This window comes from Lynx canadensis, chromosome B1, assembly GCF_007474595.2.
Source record: "Lynx canadensis isolate LIC74 chromosome B1, mLynCan4.pri.v2, whole genome shotgun sequence".
NCBI lineage: Eukaryota > Metazoa > Chordata > Mammalia > Carnivora > Felidae > Lynx > Lynx canadensis.
Window position 1 is genome coordinate 138065267 of NC_044306.2, and position 22229 is coordinate 138087495.

Below are 22229 nucleotides of genomic sequence, written 5' to 3' on the forward strand. Positions count from 1 at the left end.
TTTTTTTTTTTTTTTTTTTCCTGTCAACATTCTTAAGAGCTGTAAACCAAAGCTCTTTTAGGGAATGTAGTCTATTTATAAAAGAAGTCAATGTTTTAATGACTCTTAGTTGTTGTTATTCTCTCTTGTTTTAAAGTAGACTGAACAAGTTAAAAAGTATGTCCAGTCACACTACTCAGTCTTATAGTAGTATATTCAAAGGCAGCATCTGTTGGCTGGTCTGTTCCTACTGACTTAACTGCGTTCTACATTCCGAGTAACTGAAATGTTGCAAACCATACCAAGTACAAGCAGATTTTATAATACGCATAATTAGAAATCCTAGTATTACAAACTTGTCAACTGTGCAGAATGGTCAATTTATAAAATATGGTAGGTTGAACTTTAAATGTTGACCAATAATTTTTCATGAAAATTTTAATATATTTTAGGTCCCTCATTTGAATGGATATCCGTCATTACTTAACAAATGCCTGCATTTATTGGTATTAGCAAAACTTGAACATCTGTAATCCTGTAATGATGACCAGTGTATTCTTGGCAAAGTTTTCATTTCAATTCTTTCTGAATGGTGTTTTAAAGGGTACTGAGCTGCATCTTTACCTCTGATCTTTAAGAAACAGATTATTATATCCTTTAGTAACTTTACAAAGTGATTGATGGCACACACTTCTCCGTCAAAGAGATGCTCATCTAAATCTACAAAAAGATAAATATGCCCAGAAAGCTCACATAATATTTTCTGCTGAAGATACAATTCTCTCTGTTTAGGAAGTAGTTCATAGACTGTCATTCTTGAATGGGTTCTTACAACTCGCTCACAAATATTTATGACTTGACAAAGACTTTGTGAAGGGAAATGTAAACCATTCTTCTTTTTAACACACAACAGTGACCCAATTTTAGCAACCTTGAGATCTGATGCATACAGTGCACTGATGCACTCCTCACAAGTTAAAAGAGCTGATAACTTATTTGCAACATAACTGGCACAACAGATGAGTTTTTGCCTGTGATCTGACAGATCTAGTAACGCCTCACTTAGCGAACAATTAGACCAGTCTCGGCAAATATCCTCTTTGTGAAAAAGAGTCTTTATGCCGCTGACGCCATACTGATGCTGAACTGTCCAAAGGGCCAAGTCTGTCCTTCGAGCAATTGAAATGTCAAGGATGCTTACTTCACTTAGAAAGGCTTCGTCTTGTGATCTGTATCTGGTCTCCAAATTATGGTAAGCTTTCTGGAATGCCATACAGGTAGGGTTAGAACCGGTTACTAATACCTGTCTAAGCATCTTGAGAAATAATTCCAGATGATCTTGACTGAATTTATAAGTCAGAAGATATGGAAAAGGCATGACCTTTGGGAAAACGTAATTCTGATAGAGCCATTTTAGGCTCTCAGCATTAAGCAAAAATCCCAGGAATCCTAGTTTTCGCTTACCTTTAATTATTTGATTATTGCTAGCGTCAGATAATGTAACAAAGATTGTCTTGGCTTCAATTAACACGCGATTAATTTTACTATAAGTTTCAGGCAGTAGAGGTCCTTTAAGTCCCTTTCCATAATAGTTCCTACTATTAAAAATGTCAAACAGGTTGTTAATTAAGCGTAAAAAATGGACGGTACCAATACAGTTTTGAAAAGGAGGCAGGCCTAACGATAGCAAGCACTCCAACGCACTGGCCACACTCTCACTGAACAGTTGGGCAGCACAGTTCGTCTTCAGCACGTGGTTTTTCAAATTTGCAAGTTTTCTTGGGAGTCTTTCTATGTTTGCTAATTCCTGGTCCCCCAGGGCTACTAAGTCCACAAGGTGCTGCCAATGTGCCGTGCCATTAATAAACTGAATGCTTTGAAAATTCTGAAATGCATTTCTTATTAATCTGAGCAAGTGGCAAGAATCAAAGAAGTATGCAATCTGTTGACTAGAAGATGAGGGATGCTGAAATGTACACTTCATGTTGTCTCCGTCAATATGTATTCCCAACGCTTTTGCCATCTGAACGCTGTGAGCTGTAGCATCAGAGGTGACGGCCAAAACTGTGATCCCTATGTCACTTAGTTTGCCAATGGTAAGACGAAGCAGCTGAGCCTGCAAATATCCAGATGCCCTGTTAACAAAAAAATAACCAAGAGGCGTTCTCCAGTGACCAGAAATACCCACGGCCATTAACAAAATAGTTTCGGATGCAAGGGGTGTTTCATCAGCATCAAGTATGCCGAGGCCAAAGTCCATAAATCCTTGCAAATGGTGACTGCTGGGGTCCCACTGAAGTTGTTGCTTGAGAGATACGCCTTTTATTATCAGTGAACAATACTGGTAGAGCTGGTCTCCGTTCTCTACTCTTCGCTGAAGAAAAGAAAAAATGTTGCTGTTGAAGCCTGGACTGGGTTTGCATTTGGATAACCATCTGGGAAATATAAAAATATATATATATATATATATAAAACTAAATGAAGAAATTAAAAAAAAAAGGAAAAAATACATTAACTGCTGCTAAGTTGCTTCAGATCCCTATAGAAACACAGCCAAATATAAGTAGCCAAATTCTACGGACATTTTCAAGCATCTATTCAAATAGTTACCATAAAATACTAAGATAACAGAGAAGCTTAGACACAGAGTAAGTATTTCAATACACCATTGCTCATCTACTTCTTTAAGATATATACAAAACAATTACCCGGTTTGTTGTAACTGTCGTGTTTAGATCATAAACCAGTCTTACCTGTAAATTCAATGAAATGAGAAAACGGTTGAAGGGGAAGGAAACTTTGAGAACATCTAGCACATCTACCTCATTTTAGAGACTGGGAAATGGGGACAGAGGCAGAACTGAAGCCGCACAGCCCTTGCTGTGCTGCTAGCTGCATACAAGTGTGAAGCCCAACTTTCCCGGTGTCCTGACAGTGCTTTTCTCACCGCTCCTTGTGACGTCAAATTGTGCCCTCAAGGAACAATGAAGGCGTCTGCATCTGTCTGCCCTGCACAAAGTACATACACTACTACCTTAGGAGTTCTTTTGCAGTGTCCCTGACCTTTCCATACTGGTTATGCTTTCCAATTACTGTTAGTGGCTGTCTTCAGAATCCTTTTCACTCAGTTCTAATTTACCTCTAATTTGCTGTAGGGTCAGGAGAGACAATAGCCAAGTTTAAGAACTATCTGAAATAAGACAAATTGGATTCTCTAGTAGAGACTGACGTGTTCATCTTAGCTAAAGTTTACTTCTGTAACTCAAATGACTTTTTGGGATGTTATATTTCTGACTTGGGGGCTATATTCCGGACTGCCAAGGTTTCTTCCTGGACAGCAGGCCTCTAATTGAGATTTTAATGTACCTCGCCCTAAGTATTTCAGGACAGGGCTTTCCACATACTTTGCCACAAACTAAAAGTTCCATAAATGAAATTTACCCTCATTACGTGCCATGCACACATATATGTAACATATGTGTGTGTATAATGCCAATTATGACCCACTGAATTGATTTCAAGATGCACTAATGGGTTTGAAAAACACACAGCATGCAAAAGACATCAATTTTAAGCTGCTTATAACCTATTTAAGAGACAAATGTATTAATCAGTTGTTTATATTTTAAAATAGGATGAAACAGTAAGATAATGAGAAAATAGGACAGTGGTTACCCACCAGGGTGCTACAGCCCAGTAGTATATTGAATGTCCTTTGCAAACGGGTCTCCAAATTTTAATTGTTTAAATTTTTTTCTTGCATTAGGATTGACTCTCAAATGAACACCAAAGATGCTGTGCTGCACATGGAGTCAGTATATTATGAAACTACTTAATGCCTCTATGTAAAAGTTTTTATTTAAAAAAAATTTTTTTTAATGTTTTTATTTATTTTTGAGAGAGAGACAGAGCATGAGCGGGGAAGGGGCAGAGAGAGAGGGAGACACAGAATCTGAAGCAGGCTCCAGGCTCCGAGCTGTCAGCACAGAGCCTGACGCGGGGCTCGAGCCCAGACTGTGAGATCGTGACCTGAGCTGAAGTCGGACGCTTAACCAACTGAGCCACCCAGGCGCCCTGTAAAAGTTTTTATTTTAAATAGGCTTTTTAAAAAAGCTTGTTCTTTGAGCTTGATTTTTAAATAGATATCTAAATGGTATTTTTTTAATGTCTTGTTTATTTTGAGAGAGAGAGAGAGGGAAAGAGGGAGGGAGGGAGAGAATCCCAAGCAGCCTCTGCACCAGCAGCACGGAGCCGAAAGTGGGACTCAAACTCACAACTGTGAGATCATGACCTGAATCAAAATCAAGAGTTGATGTTTAACCAACTGAGCCAACCAGGCGCCCCAAGAGGATATTTTAAATTGAACAATAGCTTAGTTATAGAGTGATTATAAGGAGTCAGTTGGGTGGCTTAAAACTCTGCCTGAAAAAATACAAGGCTGAAGAGCCATCGTGCCAAGGAGTGTTTTTCTTTAAGACTATTAGCTCCACTGGCACTCTTTTTTCTTTTCCAAAATAAATAACATTAAAAAACAACAATAAAAAAAGACTCTTAGCTCCTCCCATGGTCTTGTTTACCTTTGAATCTCTCACATCATCTTACCTATAGAGGGAGCTAATTTATTAATCGCAATGAAAACCTAAATAGAAAATCAGAGACAGAGAAAATCTACTAAGATCATACCATATATATCACTGTTATGATAAGGAAGGCTGAGGATGTTATGACATTCTTACAAAAGATATGTAAAAACAAACTACCTTAAAGACCCAAAGAACTGGAATTATAAGAAGCACAGCTCTGGGAAGGTTCTAGACATAGAGAATTCAAGAGAGAACTGATAAAGATCCAACATCAACACAAAGAAAATTACAGAGGTGACTGATAGTGGCTAATAATTAGAAAAAGATATGACAAGTTGAAATTAGTGAAGCAGGTACCTGTCTCACTGAACAAGGGTTTTCAAAAATATGAGTCTAGGGGCGCCTGGGTGGCGCAGTCGGTTAAGCGTCCGACTTCAGCCAGGTCACGATCTCGCGCTCCGTGAGTTCGAGCCCCGCGTCAGGCTCTGGGCTGATGGCTCAGAGCCTGGAGCCTGTTTCCGATTCTGTGTCTCCCTCTCTCTCTGCCCCTCCCCCGTTCATGCTCTGTCTCTCTCTGTCCCAAAAATAAATAAACGTTGAAAAAAAAAAAATGAGTCTAGCTTGGTCTGTCATCATCTAATTGTTTACCATATAACTGTTTCTCCATCATCACAGGAGGAAAAACAACTATTCAAATTGTCTCTTTTCTCCTCAAACTTTTTTTTAAAGTTTTAAAATTTATTTTTGAGAGAGACAGCGTGAGCAGGAGAGGGACAGAGAGAGGGAGGGAAGGAGAATCCAGCACAGAGCCTGATGGCAGGGCTTGAACTCATGAAACCATGAGATCATGACCTGAGCTGAAACCAAGAGTCGGATGCTTAACCGACTGAGCCACCCAGGCACCCCTCTCCCCAAATTTATCTCTGCTTCCCCAATTCTCTGCTATTATCTTTATATCACTGAGAAAAACAGAAGCAATCCAATAAAAACTCATTTTCCTACCACTAAATCTGCTAACCTATTGAATCTGTGTCTCTGCCTCTTCCTGTTTAAATGAATGAATTGTCCCTACTCCTAATTAAGGCTAAACCTCTCTCCACAATGGTGTTAGATATTATCCCCCACAGTTATCCCTTCTCTTATGCACCACCAGTTCTCCTCTCTACCAGACCATTCCCTTAAGCATGCAAACATGCTGGAACAAGTGCCCTCTCAACAGGTGTCCTCCCTTTCATCTATGCTCCTTTCTACCCACAGACCCATTTCTCTGCTCCCTTCATAGCAAAACTCCTTGAAGGAGTGCTTAATCATTGTTTCTGCTTCTTAGGCTTCCAGTCTTCCTTGATCCCACTTTGGCCAGGCCTACCTCTCTACCACTCCACTGCAACTGCTTTTATCAATGTCATCAATGACCTCCATCTTGCAAAATCCAATGGTCAATTTTGCCCTCCTCTTACTTGATCTCCCAGCAGCAGGGACAGAGTGGACTATCTCCTTGAGATACTTTCTACACTTGGCTTCCAGGCCATCACATCTCCTGGTTTTCCTCCTGCCTCACTGGCCACTCCTGACCAATAAATAAATTTACCAAATAAATATTAACTATAATGATTATAAATGTAATACATAAGCAGAGGTGTGTTAAAAAGATATATCTTTTTTAATAAAAAAATAAATAGAAATGTAATCAAATGTGAATATGTTTGACTATTCAGAACTGTCAAGATAAAATCTAGATACTTCCAATATATGAGAGTAATAGATAGACATTAACACAAAATTTTGTGGATATATATTTTTTTAATGTCTGAGAGAATATATACCAAACTACTAATAGCAGTTATCTTGGGAATTAGGGGAATGGTCTGGAAAAGGTCTATAAACCTTTTTCATTTTCCAGTATTTACATACTTACATATTGTCTGAATGTTTTATAACAAGCATGTATTACTATCATATTAAACAAGGTATTTTAGTTTCAGACAAAGTACCCAAAGAAATAAACAATTTTTTGAGTACTAAAATTATACTAAATAGATAGCGTCATAGCAAAAATACAAAATGGACATAAAGAGAGAAAAGATCAGTGTGAGCTGGAATTGCCAGAGACTATTTAATCCAGAAGTTAATGGAGAACTACAGGAAATGAAGAAATGTCTCACACAAACCACAGGGCAAAATCCATAAGCAGTGCTTTAAAACCAGTAAAGAGAAAATTTGACTAACAAAAGGTAGAGAGGGGGATATATCAACACAGTATCTATAAAAAATCTCCTGCCTAGCAAAAAGTAGACATTTATAAATAAGAATAATATCTGGCCTAAATAGTAAAATCAGATGATAGAAGAGAGTGAATAAGCCTATATACAACTATCCAAATGTTTCTGGTCACTACAATCAAAAACGGAAACAATATAAATGTCCAATAGTTGGAGAATGCCCCGGATAAATGGGGTACAACTACCTGATACTATGCAGCTATTAAAGATCATTAACTATGTAAAAGGAAAAAAAAAAAAAGCTAGCAAATCTAAGCACAAAAACAAGACTGGAAGCAAATTCCCTAAATGTTAATAATTGTTGACATACAAGGTAGATAAACAACTAATGAATTTTCCATTCTTTTCTCTCACTTCCAAATTTTTTATTAGTATTACTTTAATAGTATGTGGAGGAAAGTTAATCATTTTTAAAAAGAAGATGTAATATACAGCATTGTGACTATGGTTAATAATACTGTATCATGCATTTTAAAGTCGCTAAGCGGGGGACCTGGGTGGCTCAGTCGGTTAAGCGTCTGACTTCTGCTCAAGTCATGATTTCACCATTCCCAGAGATCAAGCCCCACATCAGGCTCTGTGCTGACAGCTCAGAGCCTGGAGCCTATTTCAGATTCTGTGTCTCCCTCTCTCTCTCTCTCTCTGTCCCTCCCCTGCTTGTGGTGTCTCTCTCTCTCTCTCTCTTTCTCTCTGTCTCTCTCTCTCTCTCAAAAATAAACATTAAAAAAATTTTTTTAAATAAAAAAAGAAAGCTGCTAAGAGAGTAGATCTTGAAAGTTCTCATTGTAAGAAAAAAGTAATTTTAACCGTGGAATGGATATTAACTAGACAGTGTGGTGATCTTTTTGTAATATATACAAATACTGGATACCTGTTATACACCCAAAACAAATAAAGTGTTATACATTAATTATATCTCCATTAGAAAATAAAACAGATGTTTTCCCCAAAATGGAAAACAACAATATCATAATTGAAGGGGTTCAGGACAGGATCCCCAGAATGTGCTGCTCTGGCATGTGGATTATTTGTTATTTGAGAGAGCGAGCCCACGAGCAGGGGGGCAGAGAGAGGGAGGGAGAGAATCCCAAGCAGGCTCTGTGTTGTCAGCATGGAGCCTAAGCCAAAGTGGGGCTTGATCCCACAAAGTGAACCCTGAGATCATGACCAGAGCTGAAATCAAGAGTCAGATGTTTAACCGACTGAGCCTCCCAGATACCCTGGCATGTGGATTATTTTGAGTTGAAGGCATTTGAGACCCTGCAGGCTCAAGAGAAACTTTTATCCCTTCCTAACCACACAGAATAATCTAAACTGGGGAGGCTTTCCCAGAATAAGAGTTATTAACAGAGATAGATTTTATCTAAGTGAACCAAATGTATGGTAGGGCAAACATCTAATTACCAAACATCTGCTTCACATATTGCCCTGTGAAGTGCATGCCTTTCCTCTGAAATCCCAGACCCCTATCCCCATATCTCCTTAGTTCAGAATGACATATATACCTCTTTTGTCTGTCTTTGGAATTTCCATGTCTATGTGGATTCCCTGTATGTACAGCTATTAAATTTAATTTTCTCCTGTTAATCAGTTTCATGTCAGTTTGATTTAGTCCAGCCAGAAGGACCTTTGGGGGGCCAGGAATTCTTGTTCCCTTATATAATTAAGGTCCTACTGCCTACCAGCCCTCAATTTCCCCCTTCTTTAAAATGGGTGGGGTCAGCGGATGGTGGACTATGTGCTCTCTTAGAGTTTCTCCAGTTCAGAGCCCCTGAATCTGTTTTAAAGTTGAAGCAATAAGAAACCAAGAGGTACCTTCCAGGAGGGAGAGATGATGCTACTCCTGGCTGGCCTTTATCCCACTTGCACTGAATTAAATGGAGTACTGCTCTTCAGAAAGCGACTTAAGGTCCACTGCATTTCCTCCTTCCATCTACTCAAAATGCTAAATGACCATTCAGGCATTCTTTCTTTCTACAAATATTTATCAAGGGACCATTTAATGCTTCAGGTACAATGCAGAGTTGGGGGTTCAGTGGTAGTGTAACAAAAAACCAGATGCACCTCATACTTGGGCAGCTCATGGTCCAGTGGGGAAGACAGTGTTTTAAGAACTATGATTCAGGTCTGGGGTGCCTGGGTGGCTCAGTCGGTTAAGCATCCGACTTCGGCTCACATCATTATCTCATGGTTTGTGGGTTTGAGCCTTGCATCAGATTCTCTGCTGTTAGCACAGAGCCCACTTCAGATCCTCTGTACCTCTCATGGCTTCTCAGCCTTTTGGCTAAGATCAAGTGCAGATCTTCTGTACTCCTCTCTCTCTCTCCCCCCTCCCTCAAAAAAAAAAATAAACAAACATTAAAAGAAAAAAAGAACTATGATTCAGTTCTTATGTGTGTGAGAGGAGCACTTACAGCAAGCAGGCTTCTGAAAGGAGGTCTAATTTGAGCCTGAAGACTGAGGAGTAATCACTAGGACCAATAAAGAGAGAGAATGGGCATTTCAGGCACAGGGAATAGTAAGTCCTGGTGGCAAAAAGAGGCCATTAAGGAGTACCTTACAATTGGAGCATGGAATGCTAAAGGGCAGGGAGGGAGGCCAGAGATGAGCCTCAGAGCTTAGCAGGGGCCGCACCACCGGAAGCTCAATAAACCACAGGAAGGAGTCAAGCCTCTGGTCTGTAGGTAATGGGGAGGTTTATGCATCAGGAAAGTGACTGTTATGGGCTGAATTGTGTCCCTCAAAAAAGATATATTGGAATCCTAATTCGCAGTACCTCAGAGTGTCCTTATTTGGAGATACAGTCTTTACAGAGGTAATCAAATTAAAACGAGGTCATTAGGGTGAATCCCAATCCTAAGACTGGTCCTCATAAAAAGAGGAAATTTGGGCACAGAAGCACACATACATAAGGGAAGATGATGTAAGGATACACAAGGAGAAAGACTACCAAGTACAAGTTAAGGAGAGAGGCCTGGAACAGACCCCTCGCTCACAGCCCTCCAAAGGAACTAAACCTGCTAATACCTTGATTTTGGACTTCTAGCCTCCAGAAGTGTGAGACAATATATTTCTGTCATTTTTAAGCTCAATAAATAAATAAATAAAAATAAAAAGGCATCTGTAAAACCAGTGATAAAAAACAGTAAAAATTGAGCATTACTTTTATAAGACATTACTGTAAAGTCACTGAGTTATTTGCTTCATACTAAGTGAATTATAAATATATCCGTGTATTTTGACCACAAATCCTACAAAATTATTTACCAAAATTTCCTCCCTGAACAACCCACACTGGGCATCAACTACAGTGCTTAACAAAAATGCAGATTTTTATGCTTAGCCTCAAACCAATGGTGTCAATCTAGAACTGTTGTAGATTTTTCTAGGATAGTCAGATATTAAAACTACTGAAGTATATTAGAAATCCCAATATTTTCAGATTCAAATTTTATCACCGAGAATATCTCTGTCTGGAAGATGCAAAAAATTTGTCAGATTATAGACCTTCATTTTGTTGGTGAAAATCTGCTGTTGTGATAATATGCAAATACCACTAGAAGTTTTTAAAAAGAGCAAATGGACTAATAAATGAGAGTCTGAATACGAATAGCTTCAAAACATAAAATGCAATTAAATAATAAAATACTTGTTTATTTAGCATCTAAAAAGTAATTCACTTACGTCCTGAGGATGGAAGAATGAGGCAGCTTGAGAATCTTTCTTACATAATCATAGACTTTGCTACTGCACAAGTAGAGTGTACATGCAAACTGTTTCATTTCTGTGGAGTACTCAGCTGTTTCTCTCCAGTTATACAATTCCCACTTAAAATCTGTTAAAATAAATTTATTTATTCTTTGTGATGAAGAAGGTGTACAGTAACATTCTAAGGTACAGATCATAGCATCTGGATATAAAAAGCAGTGGCCATCAAAATACAGATACAAATACCATCACAGTTTAACTGAGTTTGTTTCAAAGGCTAATATCCAATCTTAGGACCTCTTGACCAATTTATCCTGCTCATCCTGGATCGTTTCACTCAAAAGAGGGAAGAAGAAAGTTTCAACTTGAATCACTATGTTTTATTATTCACTGGCAGCCTAAGTGGAGAATTTCAGAGAAACAGGGAAGAAGATAAAATAACTGGATAAAATTAAGTCTCTGGATTATGAGCACATTTATTTATTTTGCTTCCTGGTTACTATTTATCTGAGGGTACAAATGAGACACAAGAAATAATTCCGGCAATAGGATGCTATTCAAATTGAACAGATGACCTTGCCTACTTTGAGGGGAAAAAAATCCTCTGTTCCTGGTGGGGATCCCTGTTTATTACACCTCTGTTCCCCTCCTGGAAAAACACAAAATATTCGCTTCCTTTGGAGGTACCTGCTCTTTTCTAGAAACAAGACATACTTATTTTTTACCAGGATGTAAATCCAAAATCTCTGCTGGCTTTCATCAAAGAGTAAGTTGGCTATACTTATTCTGTCCCTCTTCAAATATGCTGGTTCACAAAGAAAAGAGTAGGTAGTCTTTCCAATGGACATGTATATCTTCCATAGGGTATTTTAGAAAATAATATATGGAGACTCAAAGAATTTTCAAGCTCAAAGGGAACTGGAAAATTACCTGGTTCGACTCCACTGCAAAAACACTTCTGTGATAAATTATGTAAGCACTTAAATTGTTTAAAAAGAATTTGCAGTAAAGCGAGTAAGTGCTTTATAAAAAATGAGAAGTACAGTATATGGTATAAGCCATATGATCTAACCTCTGGGTAGTTGGATTATGTGTTACTTTTATCATTATATATTTCTTTGCCTTTCCTATAATAAGTACATTACTTTTAAAACTGGAAATACATAAAAGGATTTTGGCAATTACTTTTCCTTCTTTTTGCTTACCCTGAGACTTCATGTCTCAGCTAAAAGCATGTTTTCATAGGCAACAGCGAAGTAAATACTTTAATGATATTTCCGGAAAAGGGAACATCACAGGGCAACAATGGGTGATTCAGTCAGTTAAGCATCTAACTCTTGGTGTCATGGTCTCACGGTTCATGAACTCAAGCCCAGCATTGGGCTCTGTGCTGACAGCACAGCACAGAGCCTGCTTGAAATTCTGTGTCTCCTCTCTCTCTGCCTCTTCCCCACACACATGTGTATGTGCATGTGCGCACTCTCTCTCTCAAAAGAAACTTTAAAAAAAAAGAAAGAAAGAAAAAAGAAAAGGGAAACATCATACCTGAAAACTGTGCTCGTAGCAGACACTCTGTTTCTTCAGAAAGTAGTTTCTCTTCGACAAGTGCATCAATTAGTCGTAAGCCCTTTCTCTTCTTGATCATCCTGTAGTTTTTCACAGAAACCAGTCTTTTTTTGGACACTTGTAGCATCTGTTGCACCTCAGCCAGTTTCTCTGCACCAATTGTCAGAGGTCTCTTTAAACTGTAGTTGTGGTCCTCAGTAGCAACCTCTTGAGAATTATCAGGAAGTGGCTGTTTTAGGATTTTCTGTTTTGCTTTACCTTTAAGGTGTACACCTTGAAGAACCTACAACAGAAATATAAAATTAAGGTTATTTTTGAAATGATCACACAGAAGGCGGTCTATAAAAATACCACTAAATCAAAGGACTCACCTTTAATGTGGAGAGTTGTTTTAAACAAAGGTCATAATCTCTAATTTCTTCAAATGTATTTATAGGAAAATGTGAACAGGGTTTAAGGTTTTTTGGGGTTTTTTTTCAACCATATAGAAATAGTAACCTGATGTCAAAAGTTAATGTGACGTTGAAAGTTTCTGAAATGGTTTAAGTAACAAGAGAAAGGTGGTAATTTGGGAAGGCTTCGTAGAAATGAGTTTTGAGCAGTGTTTTAAGCAGCAATGACATGATTTAATGGAGGGGACAGGAAAATTATTTGTGCAAAAAGGAAGGCATAGTGGACAGAGCATGGGCTTTGGAATTGAGACTAATCTGGGTTTAATCATGGCTCCCTCATTTATTAGCTGTCACTAAACCTCTACAATCCCTCATCTCCTCATTTGTATAACTGTAATAATACAGAGTTGTTTTAAGGATACAATAATTTATGTAAATCTCCTAGCACAATGCCTAGACCACTGTAGGTCTCAATAAATAGTAACTATTATTGATTTTACAAAAGCATGAAAGTTAGTCAATTTATCACATATACAGAAGTTAGTACATGTGGTTTGAAAAGAGAATTTGGAGCAGTTAGAAATGCACAATTAAAAGGAAGCTCTTAGAGCTTAGGAGTTTGGATTTGACACCAATGACATTCTTCTGAATACAGGAATGAGAGAAAACAATATCGAAAGGAAATTCCAATGGATAAGAGGAGGCAAGGATAGCGTCAGCAGAGAACAGCTAGAGGACTACTGCAGACTGTGCAGCGAGGAGTGCGTACAGCAATGTGGCCAACGGGTAAAAGGATAACATAAAAAAAGAAACCTAAGAACGTAACACTAATCCTGGTGACTGAATCATAGAAAGCCCTCTATTTTCCATAGATACCTCTCTATATCAATGCTAACAATTAGGTATATTTTTGGTCAAGATCAACATTACTGGGAGGAGCCCGAAAAAGGCATAATTTCTAAGTATTATGGAAACTGTGTCAAACAAAAGCCTGAATTCTAAGGCATCTACTAGTTACTTTTTGCGATCAATTTAGTAATCTTTATGTGGGTCTAGAAAATGATTTGCATCTATATACCTTAAAAACTTCAAAGCAGAATTACTAATATTACATATAGATTAAAAACAAAAAACCAAAAACCTAGTTTTCTACACATTTAAAATCTATTAATGGATTTATTTTAAGATTTAGGATTTTTTTTTTTAAATCTTTGTAAATTCTAGCTATAATGTGAGGTATCTTGGTTTTTAAAGGCTCTGTAGAATTTAGTTTTGTTTACACCTAGATTTAAGTACCTTGTATAGAGAAACAGAAGGCACAGCTCCTTTTTTCAGCTTTCTTCTTATGCCATATGACTCAAAGTCACTTTCTTGAAAATGTTTGGAACATAGTATAGCACCTGGTCCTGGGATCCAAATCTTTTTGCTTCTGGGGTCCACACGATTAACAGCCCTGATCCATTTTGAGCGCTGTATGGTATCAGTTGGAAATCTACAGCAATCATATTAAAGTTCCATTAACATGAAAATATGGTAATACTACAGTATTTATTACATAAACCCATTTATTATTTAACTGCTTCATATAAACATCAAGTCCAATTAAACTTACTTAATCTGATTTCCAAGTTCTTTGATTTTTTGAATCCAAGAGTTCAGTATCTAAGTGAGCTCATTTGCTTTAATTTCTGAGGGTAATTCTCATATTAAATATCCTACATTTTGTCTTCACTGACTACATTAACAGAATCTGCTCAAATTTGGTATGTGTGTTTTTAAACTATGTCCCCAAATTCTTTACTTCTATTCCTTTCAAGGGGTGGAGCCTAATTTCCTTCCCCTTGAGTGTGGGCTAGGGTTAGTGATTTGCTTCTAAGAAATACAAAAAAAAAAAAAAAAAAAGGAGAAGAGACAACGGGCAATAAGACTAAGTAATAAAAGGTACTTGCTCCCTCTATTCAATGGTTTTTCTCTGGGAAAATTTCTCTGCCATGTGAGAAGCAGTCCTGCAGAAATATGTCCACTGGGCAAGAAACAGGCTTCCCCACTAAAGGCCACATGAGTCTTTCTGAAACTGCACCCTTCAGCCTCATCAAGTGTTCAGAACATTCTAGTGTTGGCTAACATTTTACTACTACCTTATGAGACAGCCTGTAACACCCAGTTAATTCACTCCCGGATTCCTACCCTCAGAAATTTGTGAGATCATGTTTCTACTGCATTTTGAAGAAATTTGTTACTCAGCAGTAGAAAACAAGTAAGTACATTTCCCATACTCAATTTTCCTTTTGTTTTGAAAGGCACCACTTTTTCCTAGCCTTGAATACAAAAATTACCTCGTGTTCCTCTCTTTTTAATCCTAGCCAAATTACTATGTTTAGAAATTTGTTGGGGGGGGGATCACAAAACTACTCTTTCTGCACCCTCTCCCTTGATTTACCTTGGAGACAGATCTACAGGCAGCTGTGTGAATTTTGTATATTTTAACTTGGGTTTTAAAGCATATGGTTGTTAGGAATTGAAACTAGTGAAAATTTTAATGTCCTCAGCTCATTGTTGGGGAAATATAGCAGAATGGTAAAACATACTTCTGAGATATTCTCTCAATCACCTTGAGAAAGAATACTGAATTGGAAAATCTGTACTTAACCTTCAATTACCTTTAACAGACATGTCTCAATCTCTCAGCTGCCTCACAGGGTTGTAGTTAAGAGTGCACAAGGTGACAAATGCATTCAAAAGCACTTTGTAAATGGTAAAGTGCTACCCAGAGTTTGTTCTTTCCTAGGAACAACAATTCCACTTTCAAGACTTTCATTTTATTGTTCCCGGAAGATAATGCCACTTGATCAAGAGGAAATTGTTTTTCTAATAAAGGTGAGGCAAATCTATGTCTTTTTACTGAATTCTTTTCTTAACTAATGGCACGTTTGTGAGGCAGCTTTTCCACAGATGGGGTGTAGTCTCTAACCATGCAAAGGACAGTAAAAAGTTGGCCAGTCCACCAAGTTACATTACTAGCCTGATCCTCTGATGCGGTTTCCCAACTGGCATGCCTGCTCACTACAGCCATCAATCCCCTTATCTCATGGAATGGCCTGGGCCACTTGGAGCCCTTGAAGTAGGTATTACAGGCCAGTCCCAAACAGCTTTGTTGGTTTGCCCCAAAGTATTAAATATTTCCTATGCATAACACACCATGAAAGGCTTGAAAAATACTGTAGTCTAACAAGCATGACTAATTTGAATTCTGGACAAAATTAAATTGGTAATAATAATTGATACTACTTTTAAAGCATTTACCTTGTGCTATTTTTACTTGTGTGGGTGTGCATATGTTTTAAAGTTTATTTAAGTAATCTCTACACCCAACATGGGGCTCAAACTCATGACTCTGAGATCAAGAACCACATGCTTTTCCTACTGAGCCAGCCAGGCGCCCCAGTGCTTATGTGTGTTTTTAAAACTATTTTAGTCTTTAAAAAATTCTGCACGAACAGGTTACCTTTTACTGAAGATGAAACCAAGACCAGAACTAAGTATAGCCACCAGTAAATAGTAGTTGAAATTGGAATTCATGTTCCCCTATTCTAAAATCACCTGTGGCAAAAGAAAAATCCCAAACCAATCATCATTTCATATACACAATAATGAATTGGTTTACACTAATGCAGAATCTGTTTTCTCTCCTGTTAACTATGCCTTTTTTACACTATTGGCAGAAATTACCTTGGGCTCTCTGCATATCATATTTTCTAAAAAAGTGGCTAGGAAAATCCTTTCTACAGTGGTCATCTCTGGGGAGACAGAGAAAGGATTGAGGGGTAAAGCTTTTTTTTTTTTTTTTATTTTAAAAAAAAAATTTTTTTTTTCAACGTTTATTTATTTTTGGGACAGAGAGAGACAGAGCATGAACGGGGGAGGGGCAGAGAGAGAGGGAGACACAGAATCGGAAACAGGCTCCAGGCTCCGAGCCATCAGCCCAGAGCCCGACGCGGGGCTGGAACTCACGGAGCGCGAGATCGTGACCTGGCTGAAGTCAGACGCTTAACCGACTGCGCCACCCAGGCGCCCCATGAGGGGTAAAGCTTTATACCTGGTAACTTAATTCTCTTCTAACAGAAAAGAAAAAAAAATGAAACAAGGCAAAATGTTAACATCTGCTTAATTCTAGTGATGGGTATATCAGTGTTTGTTATGTATTATTCTTTGCCTGCTAATGTGTTTGAAATGTTTCATAGCTAAAAGTATAAAAATAGAATTCATTACAATTCAGGCAAAAACTCTTCCAAGTTATCATACATATATTTGATTATGAAATAAGTTGTTTAATTTCTTTACACCAATAAAAGGAGAATGAATCAAACTGTCACTTCTTTAAACTTGCCAGTCCCATCTCATATTTAACCATTTATGTGTTTGACCAAGTATCAGTATTCTCATAACAACAGTTTCCACACCTTTAATCATTTTGATTCATGCTTTTCAGCCAAAGCCCCTCGCCTGTGTCCTTGCAACATCTTTCACAATTCTGGTAATGGTGGTGAGGATGTTGGGGAAGGCTTCAGAAGACAGAATATTGGAGCTAGAGCTGATGTATCAACAGGAGTTTGCCATGCAGACAGTGGCCACTCCAAGCAAATGCATAAACATAGATATAAAATAACTACTAGGATCTTACTGGTTGACAAAGCATTGAAAAATAAGTTAATTTGTAGACTGGAGAGGGTTAAAGAAGAGTACAGAGGTAGCTTGAACTGGTTATGGATGGGCTGGAGGGGTGGCTAAAGGCCAGATCACAAAAGATCGTGTGTGCTAGGAAGTTTGGGATCCATCCTTTAGGTCAGTGGCTACCAGAGGAGTGTGCACTCATCTACTGAGATTTGAAGAAAACATTAGAATTTATTTTTATAATGTTTTGCCGCATCGCTTAATTTTTGTGTTTCATAATACATATTAGTTCATCACTTCGTGTATGTAATTTATAAATCAGTACACATTTATCAGGCCATGTACTCAAATTTCTTTGTGGAGAGGGCTCCATGTTCAAGAAGTCTGAAGATGACGCCTTTGGGCGATGGCAAGTTGACAAATTCTTTCCAACCTATATTACCTTTTTGCTGAACCCTTACTTCTGATCAATATAACTTTGTTGCTACGATTAACACCATAGTATTCTAACTCCTTTTCCTGTCTCTACCTTCTTCTGCATTCCTTACAACTTCCTAGGCATAGAAGACAAAGATTATTCCCTCCCATTCATACATAAGGGCATGTGTTTAATTTAGCACACATAAAAAATAACAGAAATACAGAGGAAATTAAATTCAGGTTGGAAGACAGGTATTGGAGAAAAGTCTTCACAGAGGAGTTTGGACTCTGCCTTTAGGCATTTGAAAAGCCCCAGGATTAAAATCCTTTTTTAAGGGAACTAGTATAAAATTTGCATTTTTAGAAAAATCATTTCCAGAAATCAGGAAAATGGAATGAATGGGAAGAAATCAGCCTGGACGAATCATAGTATACTACTGTAATAATTGCATCACTTTCTCTTCTTAAAATTAAGTAGGTCTTACTTTGGTCCTCAATATATAAAATAAATAAAAGCAATAAATGAATTCTTCCTCGCTTAAAGAATCTTAAGAAGGCACAGGAAAAGCAGGGCAGCAAAAAATTTAAAAAAAAATTAGAGGAAAAGGAGAGAACTCTGGACAGAGTGTGTCAATAAAGCCAATGAAGATGAGAGTTTCACGGAGCAGTCGATATAATTAAAACTCAAAAAAAAAAAAAAAAAAGGTTAAGAGGACTTAGAAGTGCTCACTTAGATTTGGCAACATTACTGTTGACCCTTTGTCAGTGCATTAGAGCAGTAGTGACCTGGCTACCATAGGTTGAAAAGTCAATAGGACTTAGGAAAATAGGTGTATGTTCCTGTTTAGAGGAGCCTTGTTATAGAGGGAAAGCGTGATAGGGTAGTGCAGAGGTGCACATAGGCTCAAGAGTTTGTGTGCCTGTTTAAAAATGGAAGTAATGTCGACTTTAGGCAAGTAATCAGTAGAGGGAGCAATTTAAAATGAACAGGAACTAATTGATGGGGGAAAATCCCAGAGAAGAAAAGAAAGGTTACAAGATACAATTCTAACAGCTTAGGTGGAGGAACCAGCCCTATTTAAAGAACACAAAACAATGACTACAAAAGGCCTACCATACAGAGTTGAAACTCCTTAACCTGACATTTTTTTTTAATGTCTTCAAGATACTTTTTCCACTCCTCTGATATCTGCACTCTCCACCCCTTTACATTTTCCCATGTTATTCGTATTTAAGCGCTATCTTCCTCCCACCCCCACTCTACAACCTAAGTTCAAGGTCCAACTCAAATACCATCTGTCCCGTAAAACTACTTTTGATTTTCTCATAATCTATTACCTTAACAGACTACCTCTTTTTGAAGTACGTTTCTTTTTGTCTACTCTTCTACTTCGCATTGTGCCTTGAACTTTGAATCAACTGTATGTCATGGATGGACTATAGACGTGGGTTCGAATTAGACTGGTCTGAAAACCCACCCCACTCTTGAGCCAATGTACCTTCCTTGCCATGACCAGATCCAGCCAGAATAGGACCGGCCTTGTGGAGCTCAGCCAATTCTACTAAATAACTTGCAGTAACAGGCAGTATTCGTGAAAATCCATCTGTACTCCTGTTCCTGGGTAAGCCACACAACTCTAATGGAATCGAACGCTTCAACAGTTCTCCCAAACTGTCCACCCTTCCCATCTCCTCACGTCAAATAGTAAGACGACCGAAAAGAAGCATGACTCCTTTCGAAAAACCCTTGCTAAACGCCATTAGGTAAGCGGTAGGCAACGAGAGAGAATCAGCAATTTGGAGGCACACGCTAAGCCGGAAAGACAGGAAAAACACCAACTCTCAAAGGTCCCTCGTTCCTTTCCCCCACGCTACGCACGTCACGCCACGTCACGTCAACGGCGCAACGCAAGCCCGGCCCCGCCCCACCCTGGCCTACTGCCCGCCAGGCCGTGCTGGGAGTTAGACAGCCGGAGGCTGCTCTCACGCACTGGTGGAAGGAGAGGCCGCGCTCCCGGCTCAGCACGGTGTCCCGGGTGCTGCAGCCAACTGCCGAGCAACTTCGGGTCATCTTCTTGCTACGTGGGGCTCCACTTTGGGTGGTCCTACGACAGCATTAATGGTGATAAATTTAGCTCCGCCCGTGGATTCGGCGGCTACGACCTTTATTTGTCGGAAAAGGCGGGCTCTTAAGGTGCAAGACTCCTACTCTTCCTCTTCGTGGGCGCTGCGCTTGACGCCGTGACCAATCACAGGCCACGTCGCGTCGCTGCAGCCAATCGGAAGAGCCTAGAACATTAAGACGAGCATTTGACGACTCCTCCTCTCTGTTCCAGGGTGCTTAGTGGATTTAGTTGTTTATGGTCTAGTTTTGCTACTGTTTCAACACGCACCGGGTACATCCGGTGCCATCGTGGTTCCTGTGAGGCAAGGCCTGAGAATGCGAAGCGGGGAGGTAGGAGTAATATTGAGGTGAAACTAGGGGCATGCCGTTAGGTCTCCGGTACGAACTCTTAAAGGGACTGGATATGGGTGAAGAGATGGGAGGGAGAGCGATAAACGCGATACCCTAGAAATGTTAAAGACAATATTGGGCCCCCAAATAAATTATCTACTGAGAGGCATATAATTTCCTTGCATTTTATTTGGTAGTTCCCTGATGTGGCGATGTTATAGGAGCTGTTGGGATGGTTGGCCTTAGATATGTGACCCCGGAGGAGCATGAATAAGAGTGTTAATACGGGGATACGTCGTTTTTTAATTCAACGAACATTTTCTACAAGACCGTTTGTCACTGTGGGGCAATTAAGGAAACAAGGTAAGATCCTTGGGGCACCACATGTCTAGTGGGGAATCGTCAATATAATTAGTAAGAGGGTCAGGACAGAAAGCGCAATGAAATGATTTGGGTTGGGATGTGGCGCATTGTAGATAGTTTTCAAGAAGCGAGAAGGTCTTCAAAAGATGTCTTTGTTAAGCTCTATATGTTTACGGTATGAGATTTCAATTGTCATGGAAGAAACAAAATGGGGCCAAAATAGGGCATAATTTCTGTCTTTGAAGAGACACTTAGCATATTAAGTGGCTTCTTTCTCTCCTGCTTACATTGGAGGCCCATTAAGGAAACCAGAAAAGTTTGTACTTTTCATTCAGTTTTTTCATTTCCTTCTCCTGTAGGCGAGGGTGATTCCAACATTTCCAAGCCAGATTGCGTCTTTTTCCCCTTGTTGTTTTCTTAGTCCAGATTCCAGCCAAAAGGTACTACTTAGTGACATCTGCTTTCCATTATAATATGCTTGTATCTTGTTTGAACGAGATTAACAGAGCTTTTGTGTATGTCCCTTTCTTAAAAGTCATGTGGCCTGAGGATAGTCCATGACTTTGGGGAAAATTGAACCATGGGCTGTGTGCTTGCTTGGATGTTAGACGTGCAAAGGGTAGGATCTGGATTAAAATTATCTTCAGTCTGTTAGGCTATTAGAAACTTTCTTAGTACTCAACCAGTTAAGACCCAAATGAGGCTAAGTAGAAATACATAACAGTTTTATCTTTAAGGAAAAAATTGGTTGCCTTGTTTTTTTGGTAACAGTTTTGTTGAGATATAACTCCTACACCATACAGTTAGCCCATATAAAGTGTGCATTAAGTTTTAGTATATTCAAGAGTTGTGCAGTCATCACCATGATCAATTTTAGGACGTTTTCATCACCACCCCTCCCCCCCCCCCAAAAAAAACCACATTCTCATTAACAGTCACTCCCTATATCTTCCCTATCCTCTGTTCTTGGAAACCACTATTTTTTTTTGTCTATGTAGATTTGCCTATACAATTTCATATAAATGGAATCAAAAACTAATATACGGCCTTTTGCAAGCAGCTTCTTTCATTTAGATATTTACTTATTTATTTTGAAAGAGAGATTTAGAGCATAAACAGAGGAGAGGTAGAGGGAGGGGAAGAGAGAAAGAATCCCAAGCAGGTTCCACACTGTGAGCACAGAGCCCAGTACGGGGAACTCACGAGCTGTGAGATCATGACCAGACCCAAAATCAAGACATTTCTGAGTTACACAGGCGCCCTGAGTACTTCCATTTTTTTTTTTTAATTGTCAAAAGATGTTCCATTGTATGTATATACTGCTATGATGATTTTATTTAACCATTTATCAGTTGACCATTTGAGTTGTTTCCATTGTGGGGGATTATTATGAATAATTCTGCTGTGAAAATTAGTGTACAAGTTTGTGTATGGACATATGTTTTCATTTCTTTTGAGTATATACCTGAAGGTGGAATCGCTAGGTCATATGCTAAGTGTTAATGTTTAACCTCAAGGAAATGCCAAACTGTTTTTCCAAAGTGCCTGGACCATTTTACATTCCCATTAGCAGTGGATGAGGGTCCCATTTTCTCCACGTTCTTGTGTGAAGTGGTATTTCATCGTGGTGGTTGCCTGATTTTTAAGGACTCCAGGTTTGCAGGGAACCTGCTAGAGGATGCTCCTTGCATGTAGAGACCAATGTGTAAGGTGAATTTGTCTTTTCAGGCTCTACCACACAAATACATGCCCCTGAAAAATACCTCATGTTCAGCAAAATTATGCATGTGAAAGTAGTGCTTGTAGGAAAAAG

At 38.8% G+C, this 22229-nt stretch overlaps 1 protein-coding gene and 1 long non-coding RNA gene across 6 annotated transcripts in view; one reads left to right on the plus strand and one right to left on the minus strand.

Moving 5' to 3' along the window:
- Positions 1 to 19789, minus strand: THAP9 (THAP domain containing 9). Of its 3 annotated transcripts, none has more exons than XM_030313581.2 (5): positions 19590 to 19789; positions 13804 to 13999; positions 12095 to 12398; positions 10526 to 10676; positions 1 to 2414 (listed from the first exon to the last, which is right to left on the minus strand). In XM_030313581.2, the coding sequence occupies exons 1-5, from the start codon at positions 19667 to 19669 to the stop codon at positions 437 to 439; spliced, it is 2709 nt and encodes a 902-aa protein (XP_030169441.1). In that variant the 5' UTR covers positions 19670 to 19789; the 3' UTR covers positions 1 to 436. The 3 variants fall into 3 exon arrangements, with proteins under 3 accessions (XP_030169441.1, XP_030169443.1, XP_030169442.1); XM_030313583.1 differs by lacking the exon at positions 19590 to 19789 and adding an exon at positions 12487 to 12613 and having other exon boundaries at positions 13804 to 13870; XM_030313582.1 differs by lacking the exons at positions 13804 to 13999; positions 19590 to 19789 and adding an exon at positions 12487 to 13683.
- LOC115512488 overlaps positions 19773 to 22229 on the plus strand; it is an 8966-nt gene continuing 6509 nt past the window's right edge. Inside the window, exons 1-3 of one of the 3 annotated variants that reach the window (XR_003968405.1) lie at positions 19773 to 19935; positions 20251 to 20416; positions 20776 to 20856. This is a non-coding gene — a long non-coding RNA (uncharacterized LOC115512488). The other 2 variants (XR_003968406.1, XR_003968404.1) reach the window with 2 other exon arrangements.

Bases quoted from the DNA above. Each gene is read 5' to 3' on its own strand.
- THAP9 (XM_030313581.2), bottom strand. From the start codon at position 19,669: ATGACCCGAAGTTGCTCGGCAGTTGGCTGCAGCACCCGGGACACCGTG. The intron at 14,000-19,589 runs GTGCGTGAGAGC...TGATTGCTGTAG, and splicing joins CGCGGCCTCTCCTTCCACCA to ATTTCCAACTGATACCATAC. The intron at 12,399-13,803 runs GTACTTAAATCT...TTTCTGTTGTAG, and splicing joins CTTCTGTTTCTCTATACAAG to GTTCTTCAAGGTGTACACCT.